We start from the raw sequence: 15,901 nt of genomic DNA on the forward strand, positions 1-15,901 counted from the left end.
ACTGGGAAAAGGGGTGGAGGTCAGCATAAGAGGTAAAGATCAAAGGGAACACATACTTTTCTATAATGTTTTACTTTTGAACAAAGTAATATATTGATACATTACTTGTATAATTTCTTAAATCAGTCTAGGAAAAAAAGCGGCCCAGAATTCTAAGCCCAGTGAAAATCTTTCAAGTCTAAAAGAGAATACTTTCTCAAATGGTAACTAAATCTATTGCCAGTGGACAAGAACTAAAAGAAGAGTTAAAGGAATATGATACTACACAAAAATCTACAGAAAGAACTAGAATTGCTGGAAGTGGAATAAGTGAAGGTAAATAGGCAATTATTATTGTCTTAATTGCTATAACTGCTCTAGAAGATAACTCAATGTCCAGCGGACAAAAATACTAGCAATGCATTGTGTTTATGGTGTCTGTAAAGGTGAAATGTACTACAACAACAGCACACAGAATGGGCAGGAGGAAGTGTGAACCTATTATTATAATGTCTTAGAATACATTTGGAATGATATCATAGCATTTGAAGGCAGGCATGAGTGAATTAGACATATACACACTGTAAGCTTAGGTAACCACTACCAAAAAAGTTAAAAGGATGTATAAATTAGAAATCATTTATAGTAGAGATAAAATAGCATCATAAAAGATATCCAACAACCCAAATGCAGTCAGAAAAAGATAACATTTTAAAAAGACAGAAAAGTTAGAAGACATCTAGCAAATGGCAGATTTTAATCCAGCCACACCAACGATTACACGAAATGTAAATCGTCTAAACATGTCAATGAAAAACAGAAATTTGAGGACTGGATTAAAGAAAACACAAGACCCAGCTATATGGAGTCTAAAAGAAACCCACTTTAAATATAAATATATAAGATAAAAGTTAAATTATGGGAAAAGATATAGCACTCAAACACTAATCAACAAAGCCAGAGTAGTTTTATCCAAATTAGACTAAGTCAACTTTAAAGTAACACATATTTCCCAGGGTAAAGAGGGACATTACGTAACGATAAAAGGGCTAATTTTCCAAGAAGATATAACAATCCTAAACACACATGTACCTAATAACAGAACTTCAAAATTCATTAAAGAAAAATTCATAAAACTAGAAGGAGATATAGATAAATCTACCACTAAAATTGGAGAATTCACACTCTTCTCTCTTTAATTGACAGAACAAGTTGACAGAAAAGTAGTAAGAATATAGAAGACATAATCCTAACTATCAGTCAGCTGGGTGTAATTGACATTTATAGAACACCCCACCAAGAATACACTTTTTTTCAGGTGCACATAGGACGTTTATCAAAGACTGAACATATACGGGGTCTCATAAAAACTTAACAAATTTAAAAGAACTAAAATTATAGAAAGAATATTTTCTGATCATAAAAAAACTATTTACAAATCAACAGCAGAAAGCTCTCTGGAAAATTCCCAACTATTTGGAACTAAACTACACACTTCAAAATAACACAGAGGTTGAAGAAGAAGTCACAAGGAAAATTAGAAAATATTTTAAATTTAAACAAAAGAAAAACAACGTACCAAAATGTGTGGGATGCAGCTAAATCAGTGCTTACAAAAAAAATACAGCATTAAATGTTTATATTAGAAAATAATAAAACTTCATAGCAATAACCTAAACCTACACTTTAAGAACTTTTAAAATGAAGAGCAAATTAAACTCAATGAAAGCTGAAGGAAGTAAATTAAAGACAGAGGATAAGTCAATGAAATTGACAACAGCAACACAAGAGAGAAAAATCAATGAAGCCAAAAGTTGTATCTTTGGAAAAAATCAATAAAACTAATAAACCTATAGTAAGAGTGACTCAGAAAAAAGAAGACACAGATTATAGACATAAAAAGTGAAATGGGAACATCACCACAGACCCTTCAAACAGGAAAAAGGCTAATAAGGGAATACCACAAAACTCTGTGCCTGTAAATTAAACAACTTTGATGAAATTGATGAATATTTCAAAAAAACATAAATAGCTAAAACGTATTTAAAAAGAAGCAGATGACCTACATAGTCCTGCATCCATAAAAGAAACTGAATGTGTAGTTGAAAACCTGCCAACATTGAAAACAAGGCTCAGATGACTTCATGCCGAACTCGACTGCAATGGAAGAAATGATATCAGTTCTATACAAACTATTCCAAAGTGCATTCCAAAATGTAACTTTTATGAAGGTATCATTACCTCGATATAAAAACAAAGACATTACAAAAAAAAAGAAAACTGCAGACCAATATCCGACATGCATGTAGACACAAAAATTCTCAACTACTGTAGCCAATTAGATTTAGCAGTATACAAAAAGATAATACATCATGGCCAAGTGTGGTTTACCCCAGGAAAGCAAAGCTGGTAAACCTTGCAGCTTTCATCATAATGATCCCACTCTGAAAACAACCCAGATGTTCCTCTACTTGGGAGAAGATAAACTGTGGTACATCCATGTAATGGAATACCCTTCAGCAGTGAAATGTGAAAACGAGGTGTTGATACATGCAACAATACACATGTGGTTGATGCTCAACACATTACGCAAAATTAAAGAGACTGGACTCCAAAAGGCTGCCTATGCCATGATATCATTTATGCACACTCTGGCAGAAGCAAAACTATATAGGAACAGAAGACGAATCAGTGCTCGCAGGACCTGGATGTGAGAGGAAGGGACGACTGCAAACACACACGGGGGCATCTCCGAGGACTGGATTGTTCTCATCCTGATTACAGTGGCTGCACAACTGTATTCATTTGTCAAAACTCACAGAACTGTACAATCAGCTACAAGTGCGAATTTTTCTGAATATCAATTATATAATAATAAGTAATAATTACACAATGGACAGGAAGGATACAGATACTATATTCATGATGGTGGCTGACTCTGGGAATTGAGGAAAAAGAACAGAAGGAGGTGGAGGGTTTGTTCACATCATCTGCGATGTTTTAGTTGTTTCATTCTTAAAAATACAAAAATATAAACATGCTAATAACTATAAATTTGGGGCAATGGGTACCTGCATTTGTTATATTATTCTCCTTACTTTTCTCTGTTCTTAAAATTCCTTCAAAAATAAAAACCAACATGCCAATTTAGTTCTTACCAAACCCCATCCCGTTTTCTAGTCATAATTTTTTTCTCCAAACAGTGCCCCAAAATTGGGATAACTATTTCTAGGAGCACATGCTTCCAAATTTTCACAATTTACAAATAAAGGAAAAAGAGCTGCAACCTGCTGAGCCTGACCAGGGAAAAATCACTGAAATTACAGAAAAAAATACAGCATTAAATGTTTGTATTAGAAAATAATAAAACTTCATAGCAATAACCTAAACCTACACTTTCAGAACTTTTAAAATGAAGAACAAATTAAACTCAATGAAAGCTGGAGGAAGTAAATTAAATCCATCCACACTGCAGAGGCATGACGCCAACAGTCATAGCCAGATGCCGACAGCCATAGCCAGAGCGAGGCATCCCAGGGTACGAAAATGTAAGCAGTGTTTGCTGGAGGTGACAGGATTTGGGCTGTATTTTCCTCACTGTTCACAGAACAGAGATAAAGGGGGATTATGCCGACCCACTGCTGCACCCTCAGCTCAGCCTCCTGTAATCTCCTGGCCCTCTGGGTGCAGGGAGCAGAGAAGCTTTCTCTGACAAGGCCGTACCAGCAGCGGTGGCACAGCCTGTGTGGATCCTGCCCTGAAGCAGCAGGAGGAGGGAGCTGGGGAAGTGAGTCCAGGCACAGGAAGATGCCCAGGTGTTGGGGAGGCTGACAACATGTAGGGCGATGGGCCACTAGGCAGGGTGTGAACTGGATGTCCCAGACGTGTTCCAGCCGCCTGTGCAGTGTTTAAAACATTGGGAAAGTTCATAGAATAATCCAGCCACAGGCCAGGCACGCTGGCTCACGCCTGTAATCCCAGCACTTTGGGAGGCCGAGGCGGGCAGATCATGAGGTCAGGAGATCCAGACCATCCTGGCTAACACGGTGAAACCCCATCTCTACTAAAAATACAAAAAAAATTAGCCAGGCGTGGTGGCGGGCTTCTACAGTCCCAGCTACAGAGGCTGAGGCAGGAGAATGGCATGAACCTGGGAGGTGGAGCTTGCAGTGAGCCGAGATCACGCCACTGCACTCCAGCCTGGGCGACACAGTGAGACTCCGTCTCCAAAAAAGAAAAAAAAAAAAAAAATTCCAGCCACAGCCAGTCACAGTGGCTCACACCTGTAGTCCCAGCACTTTGAGAGGCTGAGGCCCGAAGGAGTCCAGGAGTTTGAGACCACAGTGAGCTAAGATCACACCACTGCACTCCAGCCTGAGTGACAGAGTGAGACCGTGTCTCAAAAAAACAAAAATGAAAACAAACTCCAGCCATGAAAACTCATGACCTGACAACACAGGACCTGCGACCTGCATCCCACATGGAACAAGCCCCAGGGACCACAGCTGAGCAGCAGCTGAGGATCCACTCCCTGGCCCTGCGGGGAGCTGAGTTTTCAACACCGCTCTGACTGTGGGAGCCACTCACGGTGGGCTCACGTCTGGAGGAGAACTGTGATCAGAGTGATGGTGGGAGATCCCCCAGACATCGGGCAGGTGAGCTGTGGAGGCGAGCTAGGGGCGGGGGGTGGCTAGGAGGGCAGGAAGAGACTGCATGAAACAGGTGTGACAAGTGGACATGGGAGATGCTGGGAAGGACATCCCAGTCAGGGCCCAAGTGGCACGGACTGAAGCCTCAGAGTTTTAGGCAGGCCTGATGGTCAGCATGCTCCAGTGGAGCCGGCAAGGTTTCAAACAGGAAAATGCTAACGTGGCCAGTCAGAAGCCACTCCCCCAACCCCCTTCCTCAGCTGCTCCAAGACCCCCTGAGGGGGACAGGCAGGGCTGGAGGGCCTGCCCCAATGGACAGCATCCTCCAGCTCCCCCAAGCATCTGCTGCACTGGCTTGAAAGTCACCCTGGGCATTCAGAGGCTTTGTCCAGATACATCGCGCAACAGCAGGCCCCTCCTCACATGGTCTTGAGGGCAGGCCTCGACCCAGCACTGCTGCCAGGCCCTGCCCATGTCTGCAGCATTTCCAGCATTTTCGTGTGACGCAACCATGTCAGCTGCGGAAATGGGTGACCCAGATCCTCCCCTGGGCTGGCATGGGGCGGGCCTGGGCTTGGATACCTCGTGCCCACCTACTCTCCCCTGTGCAGAGGGTACCTGAAGTCCAGGAAGGCGCAGTACACGAAGACTCGGTTGCTGCTGTTGGTGGCCTCACTGTGCTGCTTACGTGTCTGAAATGAAAGAAAACAAACACGATGCATGACGCTGCTGAAGAGGCCCCTGGTTCTCAGCACTGACACGAGAGCAAGACTCTCACAGCTGGGCGACCTCGGGCAGGGACAGGCACAGCCACCGATGTCCATCTCCATCCACTGTGGGTGTGGTCCCACGTCACCCGGCCCAGGTCATGCTGCGCTCTGCTCCGCTCTCTCCAACCCACCTGAGTGCCCTGGCAGGTGCCGGGTCCTCCCTCTGGGACACTCCTCCCCCTAGGACACGCCTCCCCATAGGATGCTCCCCACTGCCCGCCAGGCAGCCACAGGCTCCCTCTCCACTCCGTGCCAGGCAGCCACAGGCTCCCTCCCCACTGCCCGCCAGGCAGCCACAGGCTCCCTCCCCACTCCCTGCCAGGCAGCCACAGGCTCCCTCTCCACTCCACGCCAGGCAGCCACAGGCTCCCTCCCCACTGCCCGCCAGGCAGCCACAGGCTCCCTCCCCACTCCCTGCCAGGCAGCCACAGGCTCCCTCTCCACTCCACGCCAGGCAGCCACAGGCTCCCTCCCCACTCCCCCCCAGGCAGCCACAGGCTCCCTCTCCACTCCACGCCAGGCAGCCACAGGCTCCCTCCCCACTCCCCACCAGGCAGCCACAGGCTCCCTCCCCACTCCCCGCAGGCAGCCACAGGCTCCCTCCCCACTCCCCACCAGGCAGCCACAGGCTCCCTTTCCACTCTGCGCCAGGCCTCTGCATGAAGGAGCTCCTCAGAGAGATCTTCCCTTCCCCACCTGTTCTGAACAGCACCAGCCCCTGCCTGCTCTAGCTGCATTCCATCACTGATGTTCTCATTGTCCTGATCACCATGTGGCACGTTACATATCCACTGTCCACTGCGTGTGTTTGCTACCTTCCCCTCTGCAATGTCAGCTACAGAAAGGACAGAGCTTCTGTCTCATTCACGGCTGCAACCTCAGGACCTAGAGGGAATCTGGCATATAGCAGGTGCTTACTAAATATCTGTTCAATGAATGAACAAAAGAATCAGTGAACAGGTCCATGAGAGCACCCTGTTCTGGAGACTGGCGTCCTCTCCTGGGCTGCTCCTGGGTGCCAGCTCAGAGGACCCTGCAGCTATGGCTCTACCCTAAATGAAAGGCACAGACTCCCTCAGGAGCCACAGTTGGAGGCACAGGAGACCAGCAACTCCACCAGGACCAGGGCTGCTCAGAGGCGGCATGGCTCCGGGATAAATGGTGTCTGATGGATTCCCAGTCAGTCAAGTCAAGCATCTCTTATTTGCCAGATGCTTGCCCTGTTCTGTGACCCATTCCTGAGCCATCATTGCTCCAGTGAGAACCTTCCCCCATTTCAGGGTGACCAGCTCTCAGGAAGGCACTGACTTGTGCAGGACAGAGCAGGAGGGCAGCCCCCTTCAGAAGCGCCATCCTGGCCTCTACCAAAAGCCCCTCCTTTCCCAGGAAGCAGCAGCTCTGGTGCCCTTGACAGGCACCTCGGCCCCCACTGCAGAATCAAAGCGCTCACAGGGCTCTCACTGCAGCATCTGTCTGACAGCTCCTCCAGCCTCAACCCAATTATCCTAGCGCTGTCTATTCCTAATGTTTTGGCAAAATGGAATGTTTACTCTTTTTGCTTTGTCCCCCACCCCCGCCGCCCCATATCTTAGGGTTAGTTTATTCTATCACAGGGTCTCTTAAAACTGCCTGGAAAAGACATCTTCTCCTCTGTCTTCCCAAAGCCGCAGCCCGCTGTGAACTCTTGCACAGACAACAGACTGCCCTGTGTCCTGCAGCTACCTGGACCACAGAGGGGCATCAGCAGGGAAACTGCAGCACCAACCCCACATAATAGAAAAGACGAACAAAAACCCGGTGGCCATAGCCTGGTTCTCAGACGGTTGTAATGAGGCTTCCTTGGCCCCAGGCTACATACACCAGAGCCAAAGCCTCCAGCAGATAGCATTATATGTAATTTTTTAACAAGGAGGCGTATTTGTGTGTTACTTGAGTAATTCAAAGGAAATTTAAAAAATAAGTTGGTGACCTGGGGAGGAAAGCAACCAGACCCATACACATCAAATCGAGGCAAGGACTCCTCAGGAGGGAGGCCACGCGCCTCTTCCCATCACCTCCTCACCCAGCGCCAGCCCCCACTCTGCTCCAGGTGTGGAAGCACAGCCCCCAAGGGAGCAGAGGCCGCAGTGGCCTCTGGAAGTCCTGACACTCTGACTTCAAATCTAAATCACTCTTCAAAGGAAATGTAGAAAACAGCCACCACCGCAACAAGCCAAGCATGTGTGTGGTCGGAGGGTGGGAAGGCAGCTAGCTTTCTCTTGGATCTGCAGCCAAGATCACACCGTGAAATGGGGAAACTCCCTCCCTCCATCGTCAGAGGTTCCATCACAGCCTCCACTCCTGGGATGAGAAAAGCAAATTGACTCTTCATTCCTGTGTGTGGAGTTCCGCACTGACCGGGAACAAACGCTGTCAGCAAGTCTCCAGAAAAGGAGCCTCCAGGGCTCGCAGCGGTGTGACGTGGGGTGGGTGTGTTTTTGACATGGGAGTGTGGTGCTGCCAGACGTGAGTCATCTGCGTACAGGCTGCATCTCATGCAGAAATGTGGGAGGTGCCCACAGCCCACTAGCCTCCCTGAGGCCTGGGCGAGGCACAGAAGCCAGTTCAGTTCATCACCAGGTGGCTGGGGAATGGGAATCAGGCGCTCCCTCCCTGTGGAGTCCTCAACAGTGTTGGGGGACAGCCGCATTCACCTGAGCGTCCTCCTGAAACCCCAAGCCAGCGGCTGCTGAGCTCTGCTGGACAGAAGTGCAGGCCTCCTCACAGGGCCGGCTCCACTGCAAGTAACCGAATTTCCCACTAGACACACTTCACTGGGGTATGTCTAATGGAGAGTGCTCTGTGAGCCCTCAGGAATATCTCCCACAGGATCTGAGACCCCCTCCAACAACCATCATGATCTTTCCAGTCGGGGAGAAGCAAACGGGATTAATCAACTGCTTGTTTATTGCCTACTGTTCACGAGCAAGGTACACCAAAGTGTCTCCTTCTAGGAGATGCAAGCAGAGAGATGAGAAAAATTTGATTCTCATGACAGCCTGTTAATGCCCCTTGTTCAGAAATGTGCTGGCTTTTATGTAAGTATTGCTATGGTTTGACTGTGTCCCCCAAAAGCTCATGTGTTGGAACCTTAATTCCCAATGCAGCAGTGTTGGGAGATGGAGTCTTTAGGTGGCAGCTAGGTCATGCGGGCTGAGCCCTTGGGAATGGATTAATGTCACTGTTATTGGAGTAAGTTAGTTATTGCAGGAGTGAATTTGTTCTCACGACATTAGACTGATGCAAAAAGCAAGCTTGACTCACTCTTGCAGTCTCTTTCACTCACGCTGGCTTCCCCTTTCCCTTTTCCACCAAGAGATGAAGCAACACAAGGTGCTCACCAGACACGGCTGCCCGAACTTGGACTTCACAATCTCCAGAACTGTGAGCCAAATAAACTTCTTTCCTTTATAAATTACTCAGTCTCAGATATTCTGTTATAACAACAGAAAATGGACTAGGTGCACAGTTTTACCTGTAAATAAGTTGGGGAGCTATTTGTCCATCATTGTCCCAAGCAAAAGAGAGATGGCACTGTGGTCCTTAAATCTGACGGTAAGTAAAGCAATAAAAGGAGCTGAAATACTGACCCCAGGGCAGTGGGTCAGATGTAGGTGGAGCTCAGCGGAAAGCATGGGGCAGCCCTCTATGCCACCCTCTCTCCAACCCATCTCACAACTAATCAGGGTTCAGGGCTTTGAGTGCTTGAAATGTCCCACCTTTTGGGAAATCAAGGATAACAGAAGTAATGGGAGAGATATGACAAGGAAAAACCTTGAACCAGCCTCTATCTCTTGGTGCTTTCTCATGTTTCTTGCTTTCAAAGAGTCATAAGACAATCCAGCATGGTTGAGGCATCCACAGCCTGAGAGAGGCTAAGACAGGACTTTCAGAGCCTGGTTCCAGCACAGGAAGAAAAAGGTGGGAGGTGGGCAGGACCCTGATCCAGGCATTTCAGGACAGGTTGATGAGCTGGGCCACCCCAGTGCTGGGAGGGAAAGTTTAGGCCAGGTGAGACCCTGGGACAGATGGCCCAGTGGAGCAGGGGCTCATGGTGGGGATTTACTATTCTGCCTTCCCCCCACTAGTGCCATCTGCAGGTGTCTGGTTAAGTCACTCTCCCCAGTGCTGGCTCCTGGGCAGAGGTGAGCAGTGCCTTGGGGCACTAAGGACACCCACAGATGATGCGCTCAGACCCTCAGGACATCCCACTCAGCCCGGGCTCCTTCAGAAACCAGAGACCCTTCTTCCAACATGTGATCAAGCCATCTGAGAACAACAGCAGAGACCCAGGAACATGGTACCCCCGAGTCTTCCGTCTCCAGGCCTCCCAGGCCTAAGAGCCTGCAGAGACCTCTTTGGCGTTAAGGCAGCTTGAAGGGGTCTGTCCTTTCAATGGAACAAGTCCTGACCACAGAATGCAGGCGCCACCCCCCACACACATGGTGCTGACATATGCGTGTCTTATTTTTGAGATCGTGGGGCCAGACCTCAATCCTAGAGAGCAGCCTCCCCAACCTCACAACCTACTGCTTCCCTCAAAGGCAACTGAGGACAGCCAAGAGACACGGGCAGAGGGGCAGCCTTGTGCAGACAAGCACAGCCCATGGCCACCTGGGACGCACCAGGGTCAGAGACCCACCGATGCCCCCTACTTCAGAAGATCCCAGGCAGGAAATTTTTGCCAAAGACCAAGAAGCTTCAGTTTCCTGTCTGTTCATCGCCAATGTGGGACGCTGGTCTGGTAACAGACCCGCCCACCCTCCAGTGTGAACTGAACTCTAAACTGTGTCCCTCCCTCTGAGGTCCCCAAGTCCCTGTCTCCTCTGGGAAACCTCAGGAGTCCCGTTTGAGAAGAAAGGGGCCCGCAGACACCTGATTCTCACGCTCGGTTTATGCACAGGTGCCAGCCTGCAAGCCGGAGAGGCACACAGAGAGGAAACTGCGTGGCTGTTTCAAAACACAAAGAAAAGAAAGAACTCCAAAACTGCGTGGGGATCTGGAGTTAGGGCAGCTTGCTTCGAAACTGAACAGAAAGTGTTTTTGCATCACCCCCTCGCCCCAGGTAGCACCCAGTCATGCGGGGCTCCGTGGAAAGCTCGGCACACGAAGCCAGGCCGGGACCCACAGCCCAGGTTCTGCATTTGCAATTTAGCAGCTGTGATGTCTCCGAGAACCCTGCAGAGACGGAGCCCACAGAGGAGGGTAGAGTGTAGACCAGAAGCTACCAGAAGCTGGGCAAGGCGACTGAGTTCAGTGTTCTCAGCCAAAGGCTGGGGAGGGAGCACCCTGATGCCCGCATCCCCGGTGAGCCTTGAACCCGGCATCCAGGGCTCCACCCTCTCCTTCCTCAGGCCTCCTGGACACACAGGACCCGCCAGTGCATGCACAAATTGCCCTCTATAACTCAGCAGCACTGGGGTCACCTGCACTGTGGCCAAGGTGCATGTGAAGAGGTTCTATCCTTGGGAAAGAGGTCCTGAGCGTCCTGGGAGCCACGAGGAAGAAGCTCCAGAGACAAACTGGAGAATTAACCACGGAGACCCCGCCCCCTTAACTCCGCCCCACTCACATGACCCCTTCCCACTCACATGGCATCCCACTCACCCCTGACTCTCCAGGACATCCCCTTCAGACACTCCATGGCCACACAGGCAGGGCACGAGAGGCCAGCCAACCTATAAGGACATGGCCTGAAGTCACATGTGCTCCAAAAGCCAATCAGCTAAGGCTGTGGGTGGGGCCAGGAAGGTTCTGCGCAGGATAGTGCTGTGGGTGGAGCCTTGCGATGACGGACACGCCCTCGTCTCCCTGGCAACCAGCTTTCCTCCCACCACGGCTCACTGCGCACCTGGCCCTCCTCTCACCTGGATGATGCAGCAGCCTCCACCCCTGTCCCCCGCACCGAGTCCCCGCTGAGCAGCAGGTCAACTTCTAAAGCGTGGCTCAGACCGCCTCTCCCTGCAGAAGCCCCTGGGGCTCCCAGCCTCCGAGTCCAAACCAAACTCCTACCCACCGGCAAAGCCTGCGCCCTTCTTCCTCCTGAGCTGCGGACACACGACCCTCCCATTTCAGAAAAGAAAAACGGCGTCGCTGGCCTTCGTCTCTGTCTGTGTAAGCGGACTCAGCACCAGGGGGTATTCGCGGGGGCTGCGGAGCTGCCTGGAGACCCCTGCCCAGCCACAGAAGGCTCTGGAAGGAGGCGGTCTCTGCTGTGGGTTTTTTGGTCACCCCCTAGAATGCTGGAGTCTCGCCTCCTACAGGTCGCGAGCCTGTGGTCACCCCACTCGGGTGTGACAGGTCTCCCAACGCTAAGCAGAGACGTGGCCCAAAAGGGCTCCAAGGACGCAGCGGGTGCCCAGGGAGGCTCTTTCCAGAGGGCGCATTTTCTCTCTGGGACAGGATGTTCATGCTCAGAACAGACCTGCACACGAACAGGCCTTTGCTTGTGGCTTCATCTCTGTGGGAATAGAAATGTCCACATTGGATCGTCAGGGATGAGTGACGCTGAATTGTCTTAGGCTCATGTTATTGGAAAGCAAGGGATTTGGGCATTTCTATTGCAACAAGGCAACCTTTATTCTTTCATACATACAATAATAATTAACACGTTTTAAACAATTTTCACTCATTAGGCTACTCAAAACGTTTTTATACAGTTGTCTCATTAGGGCTTATTTTTGGTCTTTTTGTGCCGAATACAAAAATAATATAATAATGTGATATAAGATATTTTCTAAGACCTTGGATTTTGTCTTGTTTTCATGGCTTCACTCTGATACATCGTGTTCCCCTTATCCTTCCAATAAACTACCTTTCTGCTCAGGAGAACCGGAGTCAGCCTCTGTTGCTGACATCCAGACATCTCTAGCACCCCCTCACAGGCTGCTAGAAGCCTCACTGAGATCATGTGTGTGAGCCCCTTGATGGTTCCTAATGATGGCAATAGTTAACCTTTTCCAAGCACCTGCCCTCGCCTGGTCCTGCTGTTTTACATGAGTGAAGTCACGCAACGCTCAGCCCTTGCCAGCTGCGCACACTCTTGCCCCACTTTACAAATGAAGCCACGAAGCCACATGGTGGTTAGAGGACTCACGGCAAGTGACGGAGCTGGGGAGGGGCCAATTCAGGACTCAGGTCAAGACCTCCTGGTTCCAGAGCCCCACCCTGACCCACCATGTCACTCAGCACAGGTGAGTTACACCTGATCTTTATCTGTCTCTTCATGCCCTGGGGATGGAATTTTCCCAGAATGGCCGCTGGCTCCCCAGGCCTGGTACATCATGGACTTGTAGTGCATGGCCCTGCCTTCAGATGCCTGTGATGTCAGAGATGGAGGATGGGCCTGCTGGGTCCCCCAGCTCTGTCGGCTCCAGGAGCCTTGGGGTGGCGGGGACGATCCACAGGAATCCACGTGCCTCCCAGAACATGGAAGGCCATGGCCCCAGAGCATCCAAATTCCATCTAATGGCATTTTTCAGGAGTAAACAAAGGCAGAACAGAAAATCTATACAGCTGCTGTGCTCAGAATGAACACGTTTACCTGTTGAAAGGCACTCTTCCCTAACCTCAGGGCTGCAGTCAGTTCAGAAAAGCAATACCTAGAGACGTCTATAAAAGTGCTACAGCTTTTCAATTTAGCTCCTGGGCCATGGCTGCTTGAAATCCCAGCTAAAATTTAAAGGTTTTCTTTTTTTTTCTTCCCTTTCTTCTGCTTGTCATGAAGTTGGCCAAATGGTTTCCATCAAAAGATCCAATCCATTCATTATCCTTTTATTTATTTGGTTGTAGCTGGCCTCTATCCAAGAAGAATTTTGGATGACTTACAGAAACAAGAGGAAAGCATTGCTAATGCCAGAGTGTCTTTAAACTTTCAGGAGAAGCAGATATGCTGTGGCTTTTTATATGAGAACAGTCAGGGGTTCAAAGAGGCCTCTATGTGGAATCTTGTCAAAATCAGTGCGGAGTCGAACAGCCTCAGCCACCTGGACCCTCCTCACATTGGAAAAGTCATCATGGTACCAAGGCCTAGAGTGGCCAAGCTCATCCCACTCCACGCCTTCCCTCCCCACCCCTCTGTCTGGTGGGTAAGATAAACATTCTTTCATTCCTAGTAGAATATCTGAGATTCTGGTCTGTCTAATGTTGGGCCAGAGGCAGAGAAAAAAACCCAAATGCCCGGAGTTGACCGTTCAAGCCCCACGCATGAGACACAAGCATCATCAAACCCAGCAACACGGTTTTCCAGAACAGAGCAGGCTGCGGTATGCAGTCACTCAGCCCCACTCGGCCCCAGACCTCTGCCCATCCAGGGTTCCAAGTTTCCATGGGGTTCTGGAACCAGCCCCAGGTCCCCATGGTGACCGATCTGGTGGCCTCAGCAAAGTGGCTAAGGTCTTTAGGGTTTGGTGGGACTTCTCTGAAATCTCCCTCCAGAAGGATTAGGTGCGCAGCGATCAGACACACAGGAGGTGGAGGGCGGCCCCTGCTCAGAAGCCAGGTCTGGAGGAGGCCCAGAGAGGTCTGACAGAGCCAGGCACACCTCCTCCAGGGCCTGGGCTGACCTTGATGATGCCTGACCAGTATTCCTTCTCCGGTTCTTTCTCACTAACAGAAGTAGCTTTGCTCAGGGTGGCAACGTGCCCAGCTAGAAAACTGCAAAATCTGCATCTCCGTCCTCCATTCCAGCTCCAGCTCCACCACCACCAATGCAACTTCAAAGGCGTCCACAGGCCTCCCAAATGGAGCATGTCCAAACCTCCCTCTTGACCTCACTCCCAGCCCTGGACTGTCCCAGAGTCATGCCCTTGTCAGTCAGTGGCCACTCTGTCCTTCAACTTTTTGAGCCCCCAAATCTTTGACCCTGTCAGCAAGCCCTGACAGCAGACCTGAAGCTAACATCCTCCACTCCTATCCTGAGCAGGGCTCCCGGCGACGGCCTGTCTACCTGCTCACCCCGCCCTGTACAGGGTTTGTGAAAGCCCAAGTCCATCGCTTCTTCCCTCTGCTCAGACCCTCCGGGGGCATCCACCTTACTCAGGGGAAAGCCAAGGCCCTCAAAGTTGTGCCCAGGCCTGGGAAGATCTGCCCGTGGCCTCTGACCTGCCTCCTCCAGTCCCTTGGCCTCCTGGCCACTCCTCAGACACGAAGGTGTGCCCCCGCCAAGGTGTGTGATGTCTCTGCCCAGATGCCCCCACGATCCCCTATCCACGTGGCCACTCCTCAGGGCAGCCTCCCACAGGCTCCTGCCCACAGGCTTCCCACCTGCTGCTCCCTGGGATCTGATCTTGCGTGTACCTGTCCCTGCCTGTCTGTCTGCCTGCCTGTCACCTCCCCAGGTCCCCAGCACAGGGCAGGATTCGGTTTCTCTGGGTCTGTCCTCTCCCTTACAGCCTGAACGGGTGCAGGCACACAGGGGTACTCCGTGAACTCCGGTGGGATGAACCCATGCAAGGCGGCCTGCAGGAGGGAGGGTACAGGGGGGTGAGGACAATGGCCCAGCCAGGCATCCCTGTTGGGAGTGAACCGACAGGGCCACTGCCCCACAGCCTGGGAGGTGCTGACAGGCCACCCGAGCCCTAAACATCCTGATGGAGTCACCCCTCGGAGTGAGCAGCAGGTGCAGACGCCTCGGCGGGAAACCCTAGGGAACCAAAGCCTGCGGTGCTTGCAGATGTGCGATTACATCCTCTGCCCCTCCCCATAGCAGGGGATGAGCAGCCAGGATTCTTGTGTTTAAAAAAAAATTCGGCCAGATGCGGTGGCTCAAGCCTGTAATCCCAGCACTTTGAGAGGCCGAGACGGGTGGATCACGAGGTCAGGAGATCGAGACCATCCTGGTCTACACGGTGAAACCCCGTCTCTACTAAAAAAATACAAAAAAAAAAAAAAACTAGCCGGGCGAGATGGCGGCCGCCTGTAGTCCCAGCTACTCGGGAGGCTGAGGCAGGAGAATGGCGTGAACCCGGGAGGCGGAGCTTGCAGTGAGCCGAGATCGCACCACTGCACTCCAGCCTGGGCAACAGAGCTGGACTCCGTCTCAAAGGAAAAAAAAAAAAAAAATTCCAACCTTGTGGTGAGCCACAATCCTATGACTGCTGGACCCAGGGTTTTATTTCTTTACTGCCTGTTCATGAGTCTGGAGTTGCCCCACAAATTTGCATCTGGTTTGGCTCAAAGGGACTAAAGGCCCCTGGCCTGGCCCTGGAGCTCTAAGGTTTCACCTCAGCCTCACCCCTGCCAGAGTTCACCACAGAGACATCAGGTGTCCCCAGAAACTCCCCAGGGACTGGGCAGCTCAAAAGGTCCCCAACATTCCTGAGAGGCCCAAAGACCGGGGCTGAGCCGGGTCTCTTCCTCCACCCCTACAGAGAGCCCTAACCTGGGAGACTTCCAGCCAGGAACAGACATTCAGAGTCTGTGGTAATCAAGTCACAACAACTTTTATTCTACCTTATTTGGGGA

General features: G+C 50.5%; 1 protein-coding gene across 2 annotated transcripts in view; it reads right to left on the minus strand.

The window, feature by feature from the left end:
- Positions 1-15,901, minus strand: part of ADGRD1 (adhesion G protein-coupled receptor D1) — a 190,553-nt gene that overhangs the window by 65,064 nt on the left and 109,588 nt on the right. For both annotated transcript variants that reach the window (XM_011961176.1, XM_011961167.1), the window contains one exon: positions 5,247-5,320. In XM_011961176.1, coding sequence (XP_011816566.1) covers positions 5,247-5,320 — 74 coding nt within the window. The remainder of the gene's footprint in view (positions 1-5,246; positions 5,321-15,901) is intronic.

This window comes from Colobus angolensis, unplaced genomic scaffold (genome assembly GCF_000951035.1).
Source record: "Colobus angolensis palliatus isolate OR3802 unplaced genomic scaffold, Cang.pa_1.0 Scaffold115, whole genome shotgun sequence".
Lineage (NCBI taxonomy): Eukaryota > Metazoa > Chordata > Mammalia > Primates > Cercopithecidae > Colobus > Colobus angolensis.